The sequence below is a fragment of the Bos indicus genome, chromosome 17 (assembly GCF_029378745.1).
Source record: "Bos indicus isolate NIAB-ARS_2022 breed Sahiwal x Tharparkar chromosome 17, NIAB-ARS_B.indTharparkar_mat_pri_1.0, whole genome shotgun sequence".
Taxonomy (NCBI): domain Eukaryota; kingdom Metazoa; phylum Chordata; class Mammalia; order Artiodactyla; family Bovidae; genus Bos; species Bos indicus.
Window position 1 is genome coordinate 70,052,485 of NC_091776.1, and position 20,658 is coordinate 70,073,142.

Genomic DNA, 20,658 nt, shown 5'->3' on the forward strand with positions numbered 1-20,658 from the left:
GGGTCTAAATCACTTTGCGCCTCATTTACTTCTGGTCTATTTCCCTCCCATCGTTACACTTTTCCTTTCCACCTGCTTGGAGGTGAGATGCTGTTTCTGAGTTCTGGGACTTCCCTCTTCCCTGGGGTTCCTCAGGATGTCCGGGGTTCCATCCGTCTTCCTGTCCCTTTGTGCGCTGCCTTTTTAACACGTTGTTATTTACTTTTGGCCGCGCTGGGCCTTCACTGCTGCACAGGCTTTCTCTAGCTGTGGGGAGCGGGGGCTGCCCTCTAGTTGCAGCGCACAGGCTTCTCATCACAGCGGATCCTCTTGTGGAGCCCGGGAGCTAGGGTGTGGCCTTGGTGATTGCAGCTTACGGCTCAGGATGAGCGATTGTGGCGCTTGGGCTCAGCTGCTCCCCAGCACGTGGCATCCACCTCTCACGGGCCTGGGGCGCGTACCTGCTCCCCTGCTGTCACTTCTCCTACCTTGGATGTTTATCTGGACTCTGTGGTTAAGTCTGCTTACTGGTTACCCGTCTCTCTCCCTTCAAGCTCCATAAGTGTATCCTGGGCACCACTGTGACCTCAGGGTCTGGGGCAGAGAGCAGTGAAGACAAAGGGGAGAGGGTGGGTGGACGCTGGCAGCCCAGTCTGCAGGGAAGCACCCACCTGTCGGTCCCAGTGGAAGAGAGGCCTCCCGGGACCGCACACGGGTGCAGGGGCTCAGATGCCCATCCCCCAGTCCCAGAGACCCTCATAGCTGAAAAAAACAGAGTCAGGACAGCAGGCAGAGTAATGTAATGTACTAATGTTTTTAATACAGTCTGATCAGGTCAGTTCACGTCACAGGGTTGACCCGGGCTTGCTCCCGTGCGATACAACCACGGTGCATGATGTCCACCCTCGCTCGTTCTGCCTCCCTCCAACAGCACAGAGAGCCCCGCCCGCCCTGACCAGACTGGCATTTTTAAAATTTTGCATAAAACTATTTCTTCCATAGACTTCAAACAATCAACTAGCCAAGTTAATTATGGTACATCTAAACAAAGTTTTAATCCTAACCCTAAAGTGTGACTGCGGTTTACAAAGAGCTCTGTATCACCTGGGATAGCTTTCAGTAGCAATTCACTACGACTGGTCCTAAAAAATAATAATAATAATAATAATAATTAGAGAATTAAAACCCAACAGCAAGTTGAATGGTTAAAAAATCACAGAAGAACTGGAATTTGGGGTTGGAGTGTCCTCAATGCTAAGCCTGTCCTAGTGGCAGAATGCTAGCCTTCAGGTAGGGCTCAGAGAAAGGGTGGGAGCCCTCCAGGTCAAATGTCAAGCTCAGAGGGGCTCTCAGAGGGCACTGCCCCCACGGTCCACGGGACGCTGCTGCGGGCTTCCAGCTTCCTTAAAAACAGTTGGGCATCAGCTTTGTGTAAGTGGGTAGAGACCCTACTGTGGCTTCTGTGGAGGGATATGAGAAGGGGGGATGAGGGGTCGGAGAAGGAGGGCAGGGGACTGGACTCTCCGAGGTCCCAGGACGCTGTCAGGTGTGGGGGTGGGACTGGGGCCACTGAGAATGACGAGCACCGGGGGCTGCCCGTTGGAGAAACCGGCCCTGGCCTCCCCCGGGAAGCCCGCGTGTAGTGTTTTTTGCCCTCATCCCATACCGGGTCTTGCAGGTTATTTCTGCCGAGTATCAGATGAGAATCTATTTCTAAAGACCATTGGGGGATGGGTGGGGGGTGGGGGCGACAGGGCTGGAGCGGGGGTAGTTAAAAACGAATAAAAATCTTCTCAGCTACAGAACCCAAAGACACAACTTCCCTCCGCATTCACAGCATTTCCCAGCCGTCCCCAGCGGCTGTCTCCGCAGGGACGCAGCGTCTGTCTGGCTGCCTCACTTGCCCTCGGGCCCCAGGGGCTGCTGGTCGACCTCGGGGTCGACCAGAGACGAGGCGAATGCGGACTGAACGATCTGAAACCCGAAGGACTCGAGGAGAGACATGTTCTGCTGGGGAGAGAAAGGCGAGCCGAGGGCGGGGCCCAAGTCCCCCAGGGGGCCCCCGAGGGCGCGGACGTGCACCTTCTGGATGTGTTTGTTCAAGTAGGACTTGGAGCGGAAGAAGCTCCCGCACTCGGGGCAGGGGTACTTCTTCTCGCCGTCAGACTCCATTTTGTTTTTGGGGACCGCCATGTCGCAGGAGAAGGAGCCGTTGGTACTCTGTTTCTCGGGCGTCTTCAGGTCGCTGGCGTCCGAGAGGTCACCGTAGGAGTCGGAGCTCTCAATCGGATCCTGATGCGAGCATTTCTGGCCTTCTAGGAGGAAACAGAACACAGAGGGGCGGGTGAGGCCGGGCTCTGGGGACGCCCCCTTGGAGGGGGTCACCAGGGGCCAGCTCACAGACTCGTGGAGGGCAGCTGATGACCAGCCACCGCCCAGCAGAACCCACGGAAGTGCAGCGGGTCAGTCGGGGAGCCCGGCGTGCCTACGGGGGGGTGAGGCAGCAGGGCCTGGGGCCGCTGACCTCCGTCGCCGCGGACTCTCCACGCAGGCGCACTTGAACCGCTCACCGCCATCTTAGCCTGCTTCAAGGAATATGGAGAGGGGGCCTCCACTGTCTCCACCCGGAGAACTCAAGAGCCCAACTCCTAGGCGCCCTCTCAGGTGCCTCTGCGGGTAAAACAGCTGTGGTAATGATGCTGAACAGGTATGTCGGTGACCTCACCTCGGCACCAAACTGGCTGCGCCCTAGCAAGGCAGAACCAGAGCCGTGGGCTCCTCGACCCAGGCAGACCCCATCGACCGCTGAGGCTGAGCCGGTCCTTCTCCCGACGCTGCGAACACACGCCCTGCCCTCCGCGCCTCCGCCTGCCAGAAGCCTTCCGGGCCAACTGGTCAAAGCACAACAGCTTAGAAGGAACTGAACAACTCCATCGGCTGCTGTCCATACGCAGGGCCCGGGACAAGCCGGCCTTAGGACAGCCCTTGCTCATCTGCCCTGCCCGGCCCACACGGGCATCCTCCACCAAAAGCAGCTTCCTGTCTGGGTTCAGAGCGCCATGCCGGGAAGGGAGGTCTGTGATGGGAGTGTGGAGCATGCCAGCTCTGCCCTCTGCCAAGCCTGGGCATCACCCACAAGGCAACCACAACTTGAAATACCGCGGAACAACCGGAATCAACCAGTGGAGGTGGGGCCTAGGGAGCTCTACGCAAACCGAGTCGGAGTCAGCGCCATGCATCTCACAAACGCGGCCAGAGGCTCTCCGGAAAGGGCTGCCCACAGCAGCCAAAGGCCCCTGCCGAGGGGGAAGCCAGCCCTTGGCTCCCCCTGCCCACAGGCTCAAAGGAGAAGGAAGCGTTCAGCCGCAGCACCACGCCCTCCTGGAAGGGCCACAGGCAACGGACAGGCCCAGAGGCTCATCATGCAGGGCTCCTCTTCCTGCCTGGGCCGGGGGCGTCCCTCAGGGCTCTAGGTGTGGGGACTGGCCAGGAGCGAGGGGGGAGGGCTGGGGAAGAGGAGGCGGGGGCTGGATCTCGGCAGTGCCCTGCAGTGAGACCCCCACTGTGACTTCTGTCCTGGAGGCCACTGCCACTCGGATCTCGAGCCTCCTCCTCGAGGCGGCCAGCAAGTCGGCCGCCTTCCCGCCTCCCCACGCCCGGCCCAGCGCCCCCACAACACAGTCTGCGCAGAGAAGCAAAGTGCAGAGCAAGGGGTCGCTTGCCTTTGTTGCCATAGGTCCTGGCGCAGTGGAACGCTGCTCCCCCATTCGGGATGGGCTCCTGGTGCCTGGAGACCTGGGGAAGGGGAACACCGTGGTGGGTTTTAACATGGACCTTTAAGTAGGAGGCAGAGGAGAAACCTAAACAAGACAAAAGGAGATGAGATCCGCGGCCGGCACACAGACACCTCTCTCTGCTTCCCCCTCGCCTCTCCTCTGGCCGCGCGGGCTAGCACTTCTAACAGGGGCCCTCCTTGGCTCAAGAGCGCCGCAGCCACGGGAGCCACCGCCAGGCTCAGGAGGGCGGCGGCACCGTCCTGAGTCGGCGTCTCTGCAGAGCCTGCCCCGCAAGGCTGCGGTGGAGTCCGCCTGGAGGGAGGGTCTGAGATCCCACTCCTGCCGGGGCCAGAGGCCCGCTGCCTCCAGACCGCTCAGTGCCTCAAGGGGGCCAGTGGTCAGAGCGGATGGTTCACAGCCCCACACCAGCTGCGGGGACCTGACTAGAAACACAGTCAGGAAAACACAAGGGACTCCAGGGCAGCCGCGGGACTCCAGCTGCCTAACACGAAGGCAAACCATCTGCACAAGAGACTGGACGCAGGCAAAATGAAGTCCCAAAGAAGCGCCTCCGGAGTCCCCCTTCTCCTGATGGTCAGGACCAGCTCTATTCTGCTCATTTCTCACCTGCAGAGTGACTGGGTTTAGTGACTGTTTAGACCTTCTGAGGAACAATGAAAATGGGAAGTTGTCTTAAAAGGAGGGTTGCAGTCATCTCTCATTCACAGTGGTCTTCTTGGTTAGGTTTTGGAGGATCCATCAGGTTCACTTAAGGAAGAAGGAAGAGGGACAGTCCTTGTCTTTACTGGGGAGAGGCGACCCCGCCATCTGGGAGCTGCCCCACTCAGATGCTCCGAGGTCACTTTGGGCCTTGAGACGCTTCCGCAGCAGCAATGAGTCCTGGGAGATGGAACTGGCTGGACCAAAGGAACTCCACTTGGGGTGTCACGGGAAGGAGCTGTGACATCAAGTCCCCCTACAGCCAAGGATCCAGAAGTGCCTTCAGCAGGAACCAAAACTTTGCAAAAGACCCACGTGCAGTGCTAGTGCCTTGATGGTATCCCTTCAGTCCAGAGGCAGCTGACATATCCTTGGGTACTTCCATTTTCTCGTTAAATTGTAGCCACAGGGTAGCAGTGGGCCCACAACCAATGGGCCAGTGGCTGGAGAGTACAGTGAACGTGTGCACAAGACTTGGGTTTTTTTTTAATGTTTATTTATTCTGTCTTCATTGTGGCTTGCGAGATCTTTAGTTGCAGCATGTGGGATCTAGTTCCCCAACCAGGAATCGAGCCCAGGGCCCGCCCCCCTGCATTGGGAGCATGAAGTTCTAGCCCCAGGGAAGTCCCTGAGACTAGTTTTAAAAATGCTTGGATTGGCCTGGCTTTCAAATGCTGCCGGAACTATTGTTCAGTAAAGGTCACCTTCAGCCAGTGACAGAGGCATGCCAGGCCCTGCATACTGTGTGTATCATGCTGTGCTTCACAGCCACAGGTACAGCTGCTAAATGGCAGAGCCTGGACCCAGTCCGGGGACCACCACTAGGCAGACTGTCTAATGGTCCCTGCATCTTGGTCCTGGACCCAGAAACATCCCCGGGCTTTGTGCAACAGGCTCAGTTACCACCACTTAAATTCCTGCACTTTTCTGCCACATATGCATGCTAAGTTGCTTCAGTTGTGTCTGACTCTGTGACCCCCATGGACTGGTAGCCCACCAGCCTCTTCTGTCCATGGGATTCTCCAGGCGAGAATACTGGAATACTTGCCATGCCCTCCCCCAGAGGATTTTCCCAACCCAAGGATCAAACCCAGGTCTCCTGCACTGGCAGGCAGGTTTTTGTAGAATCTCATTTAACAAACGTGCTCCCGATGGTAGCAATTGTGGTTCTGGAGGGAAATGGGGGACACGGTGAACTGGGCTTCCTCTCCTGATGAAAATCCTCCGGGACAGGATGCTACTGTCCCGCCCTGCCTAGTAGAGCATGCTGTCCTGCGCTGTGACTGGGTGGTCTGCCTGCGGCCAAGCATGGGAACAGACTGGCTTCTGAGGGTCCCACAGGAATACTCCCTCGAGGGAGGTTGTGGTCAGAAGGAGCAGCGAAGGCCCACAGGATGGAGGACCTCAGCCCTGTGCCCTGGCAGGCAGCAGAAATATCATACTTCTGCTGATATGATGACACCGCTTCAGCAGGCAGTCTGTGTCTCTTCATCCCTGTGGGGCCTCTGAAGTGGAGCGAACCACTCTCCTGGCACACCAGGACAGGGCCACGGCAGCCAAGAGGGACAGAAGAGGTGGGAAGGAGCCCCAGGAGCTATTATATCTACTCCTTGTGGGAAGAGCTGTGCTGGGGACACAGCAGATGCTCAATGAAAGCTCACTGCATTTTCCTGGAAAACAGTCTGGGGACCACGTGGCTGGGTCCCCTTGACTCTGCCCCAGCTGCTGACTGCTTACTATCTATAGCAAAGCCACGTGGTGGGTGGTAGGCAGCATCCACAGCTGCCACCTAGAGCCCAGAATTTAAACACACGACAGCTCAGCAGCCAAGTTCTGGGTTGAAAGCTGAGTTTTCCACAAACACATCTTTGAAGCCAGACACATTTGGCCGGAATTCTAAACTCACCTGCTTGTCCATCACTGACTAACCAAGAACCAAAGAGGCCGCATGATACAAGGTTTGGGGTGATGGGGCTCGAGCACACCCGTGACACCCCCATCGCCGACGGGCTACCTTCCCACGCTCCAGGGGCAGAGAGTTTACTGCCACGAAGCCACTGGGCCTCTGCGGCATGTCCTTGGCTGGTGTGTGCACTTCCCACTCTGGAGGCAAACCCTCTGCTCACAGCTTCCACATCCGTGCGGGGGTCAGAGGCTGCTTTCTCTTGGTCCACACCTTGGTGGGGCCGCGCCCAGCTGAGCTGTGCTGGAGAGGGCTCTGAGCAGGTCTGTGTCCGCACGGCCCAGGAGATGGCACACCTGTTGTTGGTGACAATGTGTGTGCTCGCCTCTGGCTGGAGTGACGGCGTTCCCTACCCGTGGAGCAGTGACACGTGGGTGCAAATGTTGTCTCGGTCACGGTCAAAGGGAGACTCCCAATGTGCTCCCCCTCGTCCCAGGATACACGCACGTGTACACGGCCTACCACAGAAACTTCAGAAGAAGGGAGAGCATGGCAATTATTACACCAGGTCGTCCCCACCATTCAACTTGGCTGACTTCCTCAACTCGAACGTGAGGGAGCCGGCTTCTGCAGCCATCCGATTCCCCTGCTGGGACTCATCTCCTCTAAGATGGGACGGCCCATGTCCCGATGTGTCTCCAGCTCAAAGACGAGATCATCTGTCTCCAGCGTGGGATCTGCTCTCTCCCATTCTTCATGGGCAAGAGTCTTCTGTGTGGCTGCAAACAGGCAGATGGGTGAGTAGTTGAGCTGACTGCTCAAGGACTGCTGGGACTGCAGGCTATCAGAAGACACCTGGAAACCGACCTGATCCAGCCTCACCTGTTGATCGGCGGGCTGACCCTCCGCTTGGTCCATCGCAGACAGAAGGATATCCACCTAATTCCTGCGGCAGCACCTGCGTCACAGCTTTGACAGGTCAGCCCAGAGCTCCCTGTGATCTGATTCCAGGGTCTCCATGTCCCAGTGGCCCGTCCTCTTCCTGGAAAAACTACCTTCCTCTTCCTCTTTGTGGGGGGAAAGGAATTTCTGCCCAAGGAATGAGTCTAAGGTAGAACCCTGCTTCTTCTCTTCTGACGAAGACCAAGACTGTCTTCCTTCTGAGGACCCAGGGTGGTTTGGACTTCTCTCTTCTTAGAGGAATAGGACTTCTGCTCTGACGCTGGGACCCGAAGCTGCTTTGCTTACAGTCCAGATCCAGGGGCTTTTCTGAGGGAAGGAGGGCTCTGGTTCTACTCTACCAGCACCCCCACCCACCGGAGCCACGTGGCCTGTGGCCGCCGCCCAGTTCTCTTCACCAGCGCAGGGCAAACACAGCCTGACTTTCAGCAGTTGCTGGCTCTGCCACACCAGCTGTCTCCTGACTGGGTTAGCATTCCCTCCTGCTCCCCGCTGCTCTCAGCTCTTCTTTCCTCCTGAGCAGGGTCCCCAGGGGCTGTGGCCCTGGGCCCCCACCCCATCTCCCTGCCTCTGTAATCCAGGCTTCATTTCAGTCTCCTCACTGGCATCCTCCTCCGCGTGCACCGGTTTCCCACCTCTGGTCTCCGATGCCGACTCTGAGGCTGAGAACGTCAACTCTGAAACCCTGACAGAGTGCCTGCTGGCAGCACAGTGCAGCGGGCCTGAGCCATCAGGGGCGTGAAGAGGAAGCCAGACAAGGAACCGTCTCCTCCCGGAGCCGGGCAGCCCCGCTGCCCTCTACGGACATGCAGAAAATAGGACGGATGCCTCCGCAGCTTTTCTGACCACCTCCCAACCTGCCCGCTTCCACAGCACTTCCTGGTGGTACACACATCGGCATCCGGCAACCTTCAAGGCAAACCCCAAGTGCGCAGTCCTGGTGGGGGGTGGACCCAGCCCAGGGCAGCAGGAACACCTGGCTACTCTGCAGGCACCCTCCACAGGATTCAGAGACCCCGGCCAAGGACCGCAGGGGTGCTGTGCCTGGTCCAGACCAGAGTGTCGGAGAGCTTTGTGTCTCCCGACACGGCGACAAAGGAGGGCCTCCCGAGTGTGCTGTGGCTTGCAGGGCCCAGAGAACGGTCACCCGCCCCGTCTCCCGGGATCCTCACAACAGCCCTGTGATGTGGGCAAAGGGGTGTTCTCAACCCCTTGTAGAGATGAAGAGACTGAGCCTTAGACACAGGGGAAGGGAGAGTTCAAGGTCGTACAGGAAGGTGAGGTGGGAGGGGCCGGCGAAACCCAGGGTCCCCCGCCTCCTGGCTCAGTGGTCAGCCCGTGAAGCCACACATAGGACTTCCAGGAGCACTGGAACCAGCGCGTCCCAGGAAACAGGACTCGCAGCCCTGTCCCCCGCTCCCAGCCAAGCCAAGCGCACCATGCAGAAGCTGCCTCACGCACGCCGGACAGCCGCGCCGACTCCGTCAGCAGACACGGCACAGCCTCCTCCTCAGACAACACGAGCCTCAGCCCTTCCGGCAGCCGGCAGGCCCGGCAGAGGCGACTTCACCCAACACGACAGTCAGACGCCAGCCAGGCCGACCTTGGCCGCGAGCACGCTGCCCTGCTCCGAGCACCTGCCATGTTCTGCCCTCGTCAAGGCCACAGTCTGCCCGGGTCTGGATTTTTATGCTAGAAAGTTCCGGCCCTTGTTTACCTACGGACTTGAGCTCTTTACCTGGCTGCTGACTTTCACCCGTATGCCTGTGACTCAGCCGGCACGGCTCTCGGGTCAGTCTCTCTCTCTCCTACCTCTCGGGGGTCTCACAACTGCCACCGACCTCAGTGGTTCAGCGCATCCATCCTGCCCCCGGGGCAGCAGGTGCGTCATGGGCCTCAAGCCTGGGAAACACCTCTCTCCTGTCCCCGCCTGCTGACCTCCTGGGAGCTCCCACTCCAAGCTCCCCAAGTTGACGGGAAAGGAAAGGGCAACACACAGCTAGCTGAGGGTGAGGTGTTCACCGCTCAGTGGGGTGGGCGGGAAGGGTGGCTGTGCAGAGTGGGGCCTGAGGCGGGGCGCAGGCCCGCCCCCCGACGTGAGGAAACAGCAGGGCGATTACCTCGGTTACAGATACTGCAGAAGTTGCTGGGCCCCTCGCTGTGCTTCTTCAGGTGGTCTGCCATGTACGCCGCCCGCAAGTACTTCCCGCATACCTGGCAGGGCACCTTGTCTTCGTGGCAGGCCAGGTGGGAGCGCAGGCGGTCTCGGGTGGCGAAAGAAGCGTTGCAGGTCTGAGGGCAGAAAGGAGAACGGGGTGAGGTAAAAGCTGGCCCCACACCTGACTCCCCGTTGAGCACACCGTGCCACAAAGCATTTCCAACCAACACAGGAACTCCCTGTACAAAGAGAATTCGGCAGGTGGCCCAGGCTTCCTGCCCAGATGCCGAGCAAGCCGCTCCTGCTCCCCACAGTCTTCCCCGCAGGACCCCTGAGCTGGGATCACTGGTTCCCACTGGCCCCCGACACGCCCGGTTCATGGCAGGCTGAGTTCTGCAAAACGAAGAGCTAGGCACTTTTCATTCTTGAACATTTAAGAACTGACTTTAGTTGCCCTGGCTGTAAGTGAATTTACAGAAGAGCTGCTGGCATGTAAATAGAGCAGTCTTCACCTTCTCCACCCTGGGTTTCCCCTGGTTGCCTCACACGAAGAATTCCATTTACTCACTATTTATTCAAAAGTGACAGTTGCGGCCACGGGGAAATGGGAAGGAAAGGCAGGGTAGAACAGAAATTACTCTTCATAACATTCGCGTGCATTTGCATTGAAAAAGCAGCCCATGAAAGGACAGCATCAACTGCGCGAATGTGAAAATTAGCAGAGACTGAGAGGCTCCTGGGGGGCATCTGGAGAATTCCCAGGACTGGTGCCAACCGGGACAGCACCGCCTGCGCCGGCCAAGTGCCCCTTGTGCCGGGCAGGCCCAGGCTCCGCCTTCATAGGTACTAGTGACGGGCAGTACCTCACGGTGGCCCTCGAGCCTGGCTGTGCCCTGACCCCGCCAGCTGGGAGCTGCACTCAGCTCCCCAGGTCCCTCGACTCAGTCTCAGTCCCGGATCTACCCGCAGCGTTCCGCCCAAGCCGGGGCCTGCACAGAGCCCTAGAGGTCACGGAATGTCGGGAAAGCCCTGAGGGTTCAATCTGATGACCTTCAAACTATTTTGGTTCCATGCATATGTCTCAGCTTTGAGTCAAGGTTGACTTCATTTCTTTTCTCCCTATGTGTGTGTTTACTGTTTTAGAACCATAAGAGAAAGCAACATTCACCTTTAAGGTCATCACAGACAGAACATTAACTCACTGAAGACGGGCCACCCCCATCAACTGGCTAGAATGGAGGTGCTCCCACAGTCTCCGTTGAACAGAAACAGATCCTGAGACCCCCGAGGCCTTAAGGTAAGCGTCTGAACACTGTCTCCACGTACAGCGTTTATCTGTTGCTTCACTATACAATCAAAGCGAGAAACAAACGTGTGAGATGCTGTGGAGATAGAAGACGCTGAGGTGGCCACCCCGGCCCCAGATGTGTGTGTCAGGACCGCCTCTGTTCTTCTTGGCCGTTATGTCTTGAACAAATGTCACAGATGTGAATAGAACAAGTTACGCTAATAAAATACAGCTTACCCTTGAACAGTTTTCAAGGGTTTGAACTGCAAGGGTCCGTTTACATGCAGGTTTTTTCACTAGTAAATACTGTGATAGGTGGTACAGCGCCTATAATCAGCCGAACCCAAGGAAGAGGAGCCTGGACAAGGAGGAATCACAGGGACAGGAGGCCGACTGCTAAGTTGTGCGTGTGTATCTGAGCCCGAGTCAGCGCTCTCACCTTCACGTTGTTCCAGGGTCAACTGTACTGCTTTCACCTACTTCACATGTTGAGTTGATTCATTTGACAAATGAGGGGCTAAGTTCTGAGAGCGACCTGCACAAAGCAGAGGGCTCAGCTACTGCTGGGCCAGGGCCCTCCCCTCCGTGGTCAGCCTGGGGTGTTCCCACCCTCCGCGACCCACAGGCAGGCAGGCAGAGGTCCCGCGAGGACCTGGGGCAGCTGGACTGAGAGCCGGCCCGAGCCCATGCTCTGACCACCTCCAGCCTCAGCAGAGGTGTCTTCTGGTGAAAGGTGTTGGTAGTTTTTATCAGTGCCCTTGGGGGCCAGGCTGTCCTGACAGAGGTGACAGGATTTGTGCAGGGAAACTTGGGCACTCACATGACTCAGAAAGCATCATGGGTGTCTGGTCTCATGGCCTCAGTAGGGGGAAACAGAATTCTTCCCTCACCCAGCCCACCAGACTGTAAACCAGGATAAGGGGCGCTGTGGACACCTCAGGGAGAAGGGATGAGAGCTGGCTCTGCTAGACAAGTGACCGCGGACCACCCATCCCGTGACGAGGCGCAGTGTAATCTACACCACGCAACACAACTCAAGAAAGGAAGCAACCACGGACCAGGTGTAAGAAAACGCAGCTGAAAACGCACACTGAGGATTCCACCTTCCGTGCTCTCTGGAAGAGGGTGCCGCCAGAGGGAGGTGAGGGAGAAGCCTCGTTGCCAACTTTCTTTTGGGACGTGTCCTTATAAACACTACCTGTCACGCTTTGCTAACAAAAGATAATGGACAACCAAACCTCAATTATCCGCAAGTGGATTATCCGTCTAGGGGATTCGCTAAGCAAAACTGAAATCGCAGACCAGGCTGAGGTTCCCCACCCCGTCCTCCACTGATTATCTCTCAAGGGATGAGAGCTAACTTGAGCCTGAGTAAGCATCATTAGGAGTGTAAATCTGCTACTTGGAAAAAGAAAATGTGAAAACGTTTCCTGTGTTACAAAGCCACGCTGGAATGGTGGTTGGCTTCTCTATGCCAGCACTGACCCTCTGGCCGGAGAACCAGAGGTTTTCTGGAGGAACTGAGAAAGTGCCCAAGTCCAGGCCTGCCAGAAGTTCACACAACAGCGAGCATAAAGGGCCTGGCTACTTGACTCAGGAAAAGAAGCAGAAAGGCTGAGAGAGATGGATCTCAAAGACGGGGTGCCCAGAACTTCCAGGCTGGGGCCACTCAAGACAGAGGCAGCCCCTGTCCTAGGGGCAGAAGGCAGGGCACCATGCCAGGATCAGGACCCCGGCCCGGTGGTGCTGGGACGGCCGCCTGGCCCCAGCCCCGCGTGCAGGCAGCCTGCTGTTGCCAGCGGTACACCGGCCAGGGCCCCCCAGCCTGAGTCCCCTCTGGTCGTCACCACTCAACCCACAGCCCCAGCCAGGCTCCCTCCCCGCCCTACCAGTTTCTCCCCATCCCAGACTTCCAAAAGTCCCAGACTCCCAAGGGTTGAGCAGTTTGGGAATGGGGCCCAAGTGGTAGCAGGGACACCGGGGCACACCCTATGCCGGTGGCCTTCGAGTCTGGCAGCCTCGGGGTAGAAGTCTTAAGGGCAACGTGTGGGGGCCCAGCAGGCCCCCTTCTGGAGGATGTCAGTTCCTTTATTCCCACCTCAGTTCCTAATGAGTTATCCCTCCAGCCCAAACCCCACCCCCGACCAGCCCCTGAGAAGTGGGGCCACGGGGAGCAGCAGGAGAGGTCTGAGCTGTTCCAGCCTCTCGGTGTCAGGCTGAACTCCCTGTGGGGGGAAGGTCCAGCCCACAGCACGTGCAGATGAGCAGTGCTGGGGCATCATGAAACCCCAGGGAAACTGGTGTGTCACCGCCAGGCTGAGCCTCCAATGCCCCTGCATTCGGAGGACCTTTGCCCTCAGGCTGAGGTATCAGTCCCCGTAACCGCTGCCTCTCTGGCACCAGGAAGGCCGAGAGGTATGGCCGTGCCCAGCCCTGCCAGGGGCCCCAGGAACCAACTCCCAGCGAGCCGTCTCTTCACCTCCGATGCTTTCAGCACACACACCATGCAAAACAGACTCCCCTGCCCTGTTTAACCCAGCCCCGGCACACCTGGCTGGCCAGCCTAAGCCTAAGGGGCAGCACATCTTCACCTGCCAGGTCACCGTCAGGGGGGTTCTGGCTGTGGGGCTGGAGGCGGGACCACGGCCCTGTGAGCGTGTGTGTGTCGGAGGGCAGGGCAGGGCAGGCACGTACACCAAGAGACCGTGAGGTCAGCGTTATGACACAGACCAAAGACAAAACACACAAAGCCTCAAATGTTAGAATGAAAACTTTTATCATCACTCCTATTATTCCCACAGAGCCCAAGGGGGCTAAAGGACACACCACTGGGATCCAAGGGGGAGGGTCTACAACTGCTTTATCAGCCCCCAAAGCCATGTATCAGGATGACCCAAGGTAAAGCTACTGGTTAGTCTAGTTCCTGAGCAGACCTGCTAATGAATGACACTCAAAACCACAACCGTCTAATTCACGAGCCAGCAAGGAAAGCAGGACCTGTGTGAGTGGAAGGGAAGCAGGCAGCTCGGGCTGGCCAGCAGGAGGAGGACTCACTCCCAGGGTAGGAGGAGAGGAGGCCAGGCCCCCTTCCAGAAACCCCAGGCTTCAGGGAGGTGCTATCAGGGGAGGGGAGGCACTGGCCTCCAGGCAGGGGCAGACACCCAGGGTACCATCAGCTAAAGGGGGGAAGCAAGGCCCGAAAGCCCTGAAAGAAACACGGAGACCACGGCGGGCCCAGGAAGGAGCTCCCTGCAGCCCCCACATGGGGGTCCCTGAGCTGGGGAAGAGCCCGAGTACCCAGGAGGAGCTGGGCACAGTGGACAGGTCTCTCCCAGGAGCAGGAGGTCCAGCCCGCTGCCCCCACCACAGAAGACCTTCTCAGGAGGCCCGGCTAGCCTACAGGCCATTGGGTAAAGGCCCGGCCACCCTCAGAGGCCGTCCAGCCCTGCCTCAGATATCCTGGGGGGGCTGGGCAGAAGAGAGCGTTGCTGGAGGGTGCCGGGCCCAGGTTTTCAAGGGCTGGGAAGGATTTTTTTAGAGAAAGGGAAAAGGCGGTGTCAGGAACCGAATGGGACGACCTCCACAAAGCAGGCTGGGCAAAGTCCCATGATGGCAGGTCGCTAGGAAGAGATTCCAGGGGCGGCAGGCCGCTGCTGCTCCCAACCCACACCTGGAAAAAGGGCAGAGAGTGCAGGTTACCCCCCCAGGCCACCGGGCACGCCCCCACTGCCCGCTGGGCACCTCCTGCTCTGCTGGGCTGCTCAGCACACTACCTGGGCGTCAGAACGTGCTCCGTAGCGGAGAGTCAGAGAGAGAGGAGGCAGCGAGCGCACATGCATCCTGGCAGGCCTGCAGGAGCGCCGCCATGCCTGGCCCCCTGGGGCTCCCCGTCCCTCCTGCAGCACGTCCAGCCCTCCCTGTCGGTCTCCCCGGAGCACTCCCTCCTTGCCACCAACAGGATAAAGAGAAGCAGGTCACCCCACAACTGTCTCTCGCCTGAGATGGTGAGAACTCGGCCCAGGAAAGGGAAGATGACCAAGGAAAAGAGAGAGTCGTGTTTTCCCCCCACACAGGACTGCTCAATGGCCAGGAGAGGAAGCTTGGTTTTCTGGGCACCACAGGGCACCCAGATACCATTCAGGCAGACACACCAAGGGTGAGAATCTGGCTCAGTCTCCCCTACCTACTGCTACACAAAGAGCTCTCCAGGACAGGAAGCCACCTCGCTCTCCAGTTCTCAGAAGCCCTTGGCTGCGCGCACACGTGGCTCGGGACAGGTTAAGCAGGTGCCGGTGCAGAGGTGAGAGCACCAGCGCCCTGCCTCCTTGCCACCACCCCCACCGCGAGGTGCCTGAGCCGAGGGGACCCAGATGGAGCGCCAAGCCGGGTCAGGCTGCCAGGCACACAGAGGAAGCGGTGCGGGCCGGGCCACCAGGAGCCCTTCCGAAACCACTTCTGCCCACGGTGGCCCCTGCGAACCGCCGGGAACCAAAGTCGGACGCGGTGGGCTGCCAGTACCCCAGGACGACACGTGTGCCCTGCGGCCCACCATCCAAGGAACTGGCAGACGCCAGGAGAGGACAGCCAAGCAGCAGAGCGAAGACAGAGACGGGTGGGAACCAGGACCCAGCAACCAGAAGGGAGGGGACATCAGCAGTTGGGGGGAGGGGGCAGGGGAGAACAAAGGAGGAGAGCAGACGAGGGGGAGGGGGGCAGGGGGAGGGGGCAGAGGGAGGTGTGCACAGCGGCGGTCAGCCGGCAGGCCCGCTCAGACGCCAGCGGGCTCGTGTTCCCTCTCTGCCCCGGCCTGGCCCCTACCTGACACTTGTGAGGCCGCTCAGAAGTGTGCACCTGCTTGATATGTCCGTTCAAGTGATCAGGCCTGGAAAAGAGAGACCAAGAGAGACTTTAGAACAAGACCTCCAGAGAACAGGGGCTGCAAGCTTGGCCAGACCTCCCCCTCTACCCCTGCACGACAAAGGAAAGTCAGCTCGCAGCCCTGGCTCCTGAGGCCCAGGCCTCTGTGGCCCGGTTTTCTCTAGAGGGGGAAGGGAATGAGCTGAGCATTTGTCTCTGACCTTGTCTGCCCGCCCCCACCCCCAGACACTCCGTGATTTCTAGGTCCCAAGGACAGGGCTTTAGAAAGAGACCAGGCTGCCTTGCTGCAGCCTTTCCGGGAGGGGCTGTGTGTGCTTCATTGTCCGGACTAAAGCCCCTTAGAAACTCCATGTTCCCCTCCCCCAGCCTCTCCCGCCACAGCAGCCAATGAATGCCACCCGGATGGAATTCAGTCCCCAGAGGCCAAGGAATGGAGCCCTAAGTCCCCAGCTGGGCTGGTAAACCAGATGCCCGACAGAGCAGGTGGGCAGGGGCTGCCTGACCGGTATGACTGGTTCCTGCTTGGGGCCCCTCTGAGGGAGTTCTCTGCATGGCGGTGTTCAGACACACAAGGCCCTCAGAGCCCAGGCAAGCTAAAACCAGCCTTTTATTCTGAATATCCTCTTAAGAGGAAAAACAACCCTCTGCTGGCAGACAAGTCTGCAAGTTCCTTATCAGTCTCAGTAAAAAAGTCGATCTAAAAAGACATCCTGCCCTTCTTCCCCCTCCGTCCAGTGCACATAAAGGGGATCTGTGGGTTCAGGTAGGCTCTGGAACCACCAGGTCAGAGCATATCAAAGATCTCGCTGTTCAGAAGACTCTGGGTGCCCAACTCCGTGCCCCGTGATTCCGGGGTCTCCTGGCCCAGGACCGCCAGTGGTGGGGGTGGGGTCCTACGCCGTCCCAGAGGCACTTGTTTCAGTCCCTCCCCCGGCAGCCAGGCAGCCATTCAAGCGGGGAAAGTCGCTGGAGGAGCCCGGCCTCCCGCCCCCAGAGGGGGCCCCTCGCCTGGTGCCGGAAACACAAAGGGAGCCCAGGGAGAAGAATGGTGAGGCCCGGTGGCTGTGGCCACAGCCGGCCCCTTCCCACAAGGCCCCGAGGAAGAGCAGCAGGGCCCGCCTAGTGCCAGAGAACGTCCCCCGAGGCAAGAGAAAGCGGGTCGTGACCACACCATCTCAAAAGTCAGCATCGTTAAAACCCTCTGCCCAAACCTGATGTGGCCCCACAAGGCCAAGTGAATCCCCAGATGCTGGCGAGGAGCTGGCTGTTCCAGGAGGGGGGCTAGGACAAGTCATGGGGGGTGGGGGTGCGCCGTTCCTCACCTGGAGAAGCCTTTCCCACAGCTCTGGCAGATGTAGGGCTTGCCCACGGACCCGTCGTGGGAGCGCACGTGGTAGGACATGCGATCTTTCCTCTTGAACCGCAGCCCACACACGGGGCAGGAGTAGGGCTTCTCCCCCGAGTGGGAAAGCTTGTGCCGGTTGAGATGGTACACATCACGGAAGATCTTGCCGCAGATCTCGCATGCCACCTGCTTCCTGGTCCGGCTCCTCTTTCGAGGGCCGTCAGGGTCCTCAGAGATGGGCAGCCCGTTCTCACCCAGCCTCGGAGGAGGAAGGTCGATGTAGCCCAGCTGGAGGCTGGTGACCCCATGCTGGGCCTCGTGCTGCCGGAGCCGGTTGGCATCAGTGAACACCTTCCCACACAGGCCGCACGGAAGGATGCCTGCCTCCCTTAGGCCCCCCGGGGACCCGAACATTGAGTCCAGCAGGTTGGCCTTCCTTGGGCGGCCCCTGCCTCGCTTGCCAGTCAGGGGAGGAGCACTGGATGCCACATTGGGGAAAGGTGAGGTCAGCAGCTGGGGGGACAGGGGTCCGGCCACCATGGGCAAGCGGTCCACCCCAGGTAACACAGGCAGGGAGGCCTGGCTCGCAATGGCTGCACCAGCTGCCCGCGCTGCCTCCTCCTCGGGCTGCATGCTGCCTGCGATGCCATTGCTGTTGGCAGCTAAGGCTGCCCCGTTGGTCATGTCCAAAGGGAAACCCAAGTCCGAGGTCCCGGGGGGACGAAAGAGCATGATGTCGGCCCGGGCAGGGGGCACCAGGATCTGCACATTGGACTGTTTGATGACTTCCTGGCAGATCTCAATGACCGACCTCATCAGCAGAAACTTGGCGGCGGTCATAAGCTCAGGAAAGCTCTCCAGGCGAACCACGATGCGGGAGGTGTAGGCGAAGTCCAGTATGTCCCCAAACACCTTGGAGCTGATGGTGTGCATCTCCAGCTCCCGGCTGCCCCCAGCCCCGCCGCCCGGGGCCGCTGCCGCGCCCCCCACGTCAGCGGGGCCCCCGTCCGCAGCTCCGCCGTCGCCCAACTGGGCGCTGAACACCGACTCAAAGTACTCGCTGCAGGCGGCCAGCACCGCGCGGTGCGCTGGGAAGCTCTCGTCGCCCACCCGCAGGAGCACGTCGCAGAAGCGCCCGCCGTTTTTGCGCTGCTGGTTCAGGTTGTGCAGCATCTCCGTGCTGTGCCTGCTCACCTGGTAGGTGTAGCAGCCCGACGGGCCGCAGGAAGCGTCGTTCACTCGCTCCATGGCCGCCGCCCCCTCCCCACAAGCCGGGCCGCCGCACTTACCCGCCCCACTCCCTTCCCCTAGGCAGCGAGAAGCGGGGCGCAGCGAACGTGTCTATACTCCCCACACGTGCCGGCCCGGGGCTCTGTAATCTCGCAGGTGCGCCGAGCGCACACGCCCCCTGCCCGGATCGGACTGTCTAGACGGCAGGACGCACCACCGCCCACATAGCTGCCCCCACCCCTGCCAGATCGTGCACTCTTCTCTCGTCTCCGCCCGCCCGCCTCCCCTTCTCTTTCTACCTCCGGGGGGGTACGCGAGCAAAGAGGTGCGCCCCTCCCGCAAACACGCCTGCCACCTCCCCTCCCGCCCGCCAGGCGGCGCCGGCGCGCAGCCAAGAGGGCGCGCGCGCGCGGGGAGGAGGAGGGGGGGGTCTGTCGCGCAGGCGCGCGCGCGCGCGCGCCGCGGTTTTTCCCGGGCCCGCTGGGGGCGCGCGCTGCGTCCCCTGCAAAGCGCGAGCCGGGGCGGGGGCGCCGGAGCGGAGGAAACAAAAGGCTAAGGCGGCGGCGGCGCCGGGGCGCGCACCAGGGCGGCAGCGCGGGCCGGATCCCGGAGCCTGGCGGGCGGAGTCGGCAGCGAAGGCTGGAGCGGGCGGGCAGCGGCGGCGGCAGGGCGGGCCCTTTCCCGGGCTGAGCGAAGACGGCGGCTGAGCGACTGCGTTGCGGCCCCGGGCTCCGTGTGTTCGGAGCGGAGGAAAGATGGCAGCGGCTGCACTTCCTCTTGCACTTTCACCCCTGGGGGGAGGAGAAGGAGGGGGCGATACCAACAACACCCCCCCCCCTCGCTTGCAGAAAAAAAAAAAGAAACGGCGAGCTCGGCGTGGGGGGCCCTCGGTGCCCCCGGCCCTGCACGTGCGCACCCGGATCCCTGGCCCGGACCTCCCCGCGCTGCAAACTTTCCACTTTCTTTGTGCCGAGCGCCCCCCCCCCCCCTCACTCAGCCGAGGATGCACGTCCCCCCTTCCCTATTTATACACCCCCCCCTCGCAGCTCCGCTCCCCCCCGCTTCCTGCCCCCCCCTCCCCAGTCCCCTGCTCCGCCAATGCTAGCGCAGACTGAGCCCCCGTCCGGCCCCCGCCTCCCCACCCCGCCCACGGGGCCGGGGGCTGCAGTCTCACCCCTCCCGGACCAATGCAAACGAAGCGCCTAGCCAGCAAACCAGCTCCCACTGCCCCTCCCTCCCCGCCAAGAGTGGCGGCTAGCGGACAGGGCCGGGGGAGGGGGGAGACCAAGGGGGTGCAGATCCGGGCCCCCCAGCCTGCCGTGTGCGCCCGTAAGTCCAGCGGGCGTCGGCTACGCTTCGGCACCCCCCTTTGATGCGCGAAATCCCCAGAAGTCGCTTGCGACCGCCTCCCCCACTCCCAAACCCAGAGAGGGCCAGGGTCCTCGCTGGGGGCAGGCCGAACCGCCGGAGCTCCTTCTGGACCCCGCGCACTGACTGAGCCGAAGGGGCTTCGAGCCCGGGAAAGCTGGGGATACGAGGCCATCGTCCATCCTCTCCCCCAAACCGCCACACGCCAAGCTTTGTGCCCTAGGGAGTGGAAAGTCACCAGTTTTGGGAGGCGACAACAGAGGCAAGGGCGGTGGGCAGGAGCTGGCATCCCCGCGTTCCCCAGGGAAATGGGGGTACAGGAGGCTCCAAGGAGCCTTCCTGAGGTCGGGAGCATCCCCAGCGCCCGCAGCCCAGCGAGTCGCCGAGCGCTCGGGCTCTGAGCCCGGCGGGCGGGCCTGGACGCTTTGTCCCCGGCTGTCCGGGAGATGATGCCGCGCACGGGTTGGACGCAGAGGTTCGTCTGCTCGGGAAGAACCGGCGACTGCCGCCAGGGAGCCCGACTTGGAGCCCTGGGCTACAGGCACAGCGTGTGCGGGCGGGAAGTTCCCACAGTTGCAAAGAGGGAACGAAGTATGTGTTCCAAACTTTCCACGGTTCCAAACTGAGCGCTTCCATTAAGAGAAGCGGTGTGCGGGGCGGGGGGGGGGGTGGGGAGGTGGGGGTGGGGGGAAGCATTCTGGGTATTAGCATGCAAATGAACGGGCCCGGCTTCCAACTCCTTTCGGGATTCCCACCGCCGCGCGCCCTAGTTGCGCGGAGCCACGCGCGCCCGGGGGCTTCCGGGCGTGGCACCGCGGGAGGACTCGAGTTCGAATTCGAGACCTCTGCTTGCTGGTTGTGTGTCCTGGTGCCAGTCACTCGGTCTCTCTGAACCTTAGTTAAGCACACTCAGTTTCCTAATAGGTACACCCAGGACAGCAGCACCTGTCTCGAAGTCTGCACAGCACGTAATTCTGGGCCGGGTCTTTCTACTTACACACCTCCGCCTTTCTAGGCAGAGTAGGTGTAAAACACCTGCTGAAGAAAATAAGT

General features: G+C 60.3%; 1 protein-coding gene across 6 annotated transcripts; it reads right to left on the reverse strand.

Moving 5' to 3' along the window:
- Positions 1–774: 774 nt before the first annotated feature.
- On the reverse strand, positions 775–19,196 carry PATZ1 (POZ/BTB and AT hook containing zinc finger 1). 6 transcript variants are annotated; one of them, XM_019977401.2, is made up of 5 exons: positions 16,985–19,196; positions 15,603–15,666; positions 9,459–9,630; positions 3,702–3,839; positions 775–2,291 (listed from the first exon to the last, which is right to left on the reverse strand). In XM_019977401.2, exons 1-5 carry the CDS (start codon positions 18,253–18,255, stop codon positions 1,876–1,878), a joined length of 2,061 nt encoding a protein of 686 aa, XP_019832960.2. In that variant the 5' UTR covers positions 18,256–19,196; the 3' UTR covers positions 775–1,875. The 6 variants fall into 6 exon arrangements, with proteins under 6 accessions (XP_019832960.2, XP_019832958.2, XP_070625983.1 ...); XM_019977399.2 differs by having other exon boundaries at positions 775–2,294; positions 16,985–19,195; XM_019977403.2 differs by having other exon boundaries at positions 2,051–2,294; positions 3,702–3,774; positions 16,985–19,194.
- Positions 19,197–20,658: the final 1,462 nt, after the last annotated feature.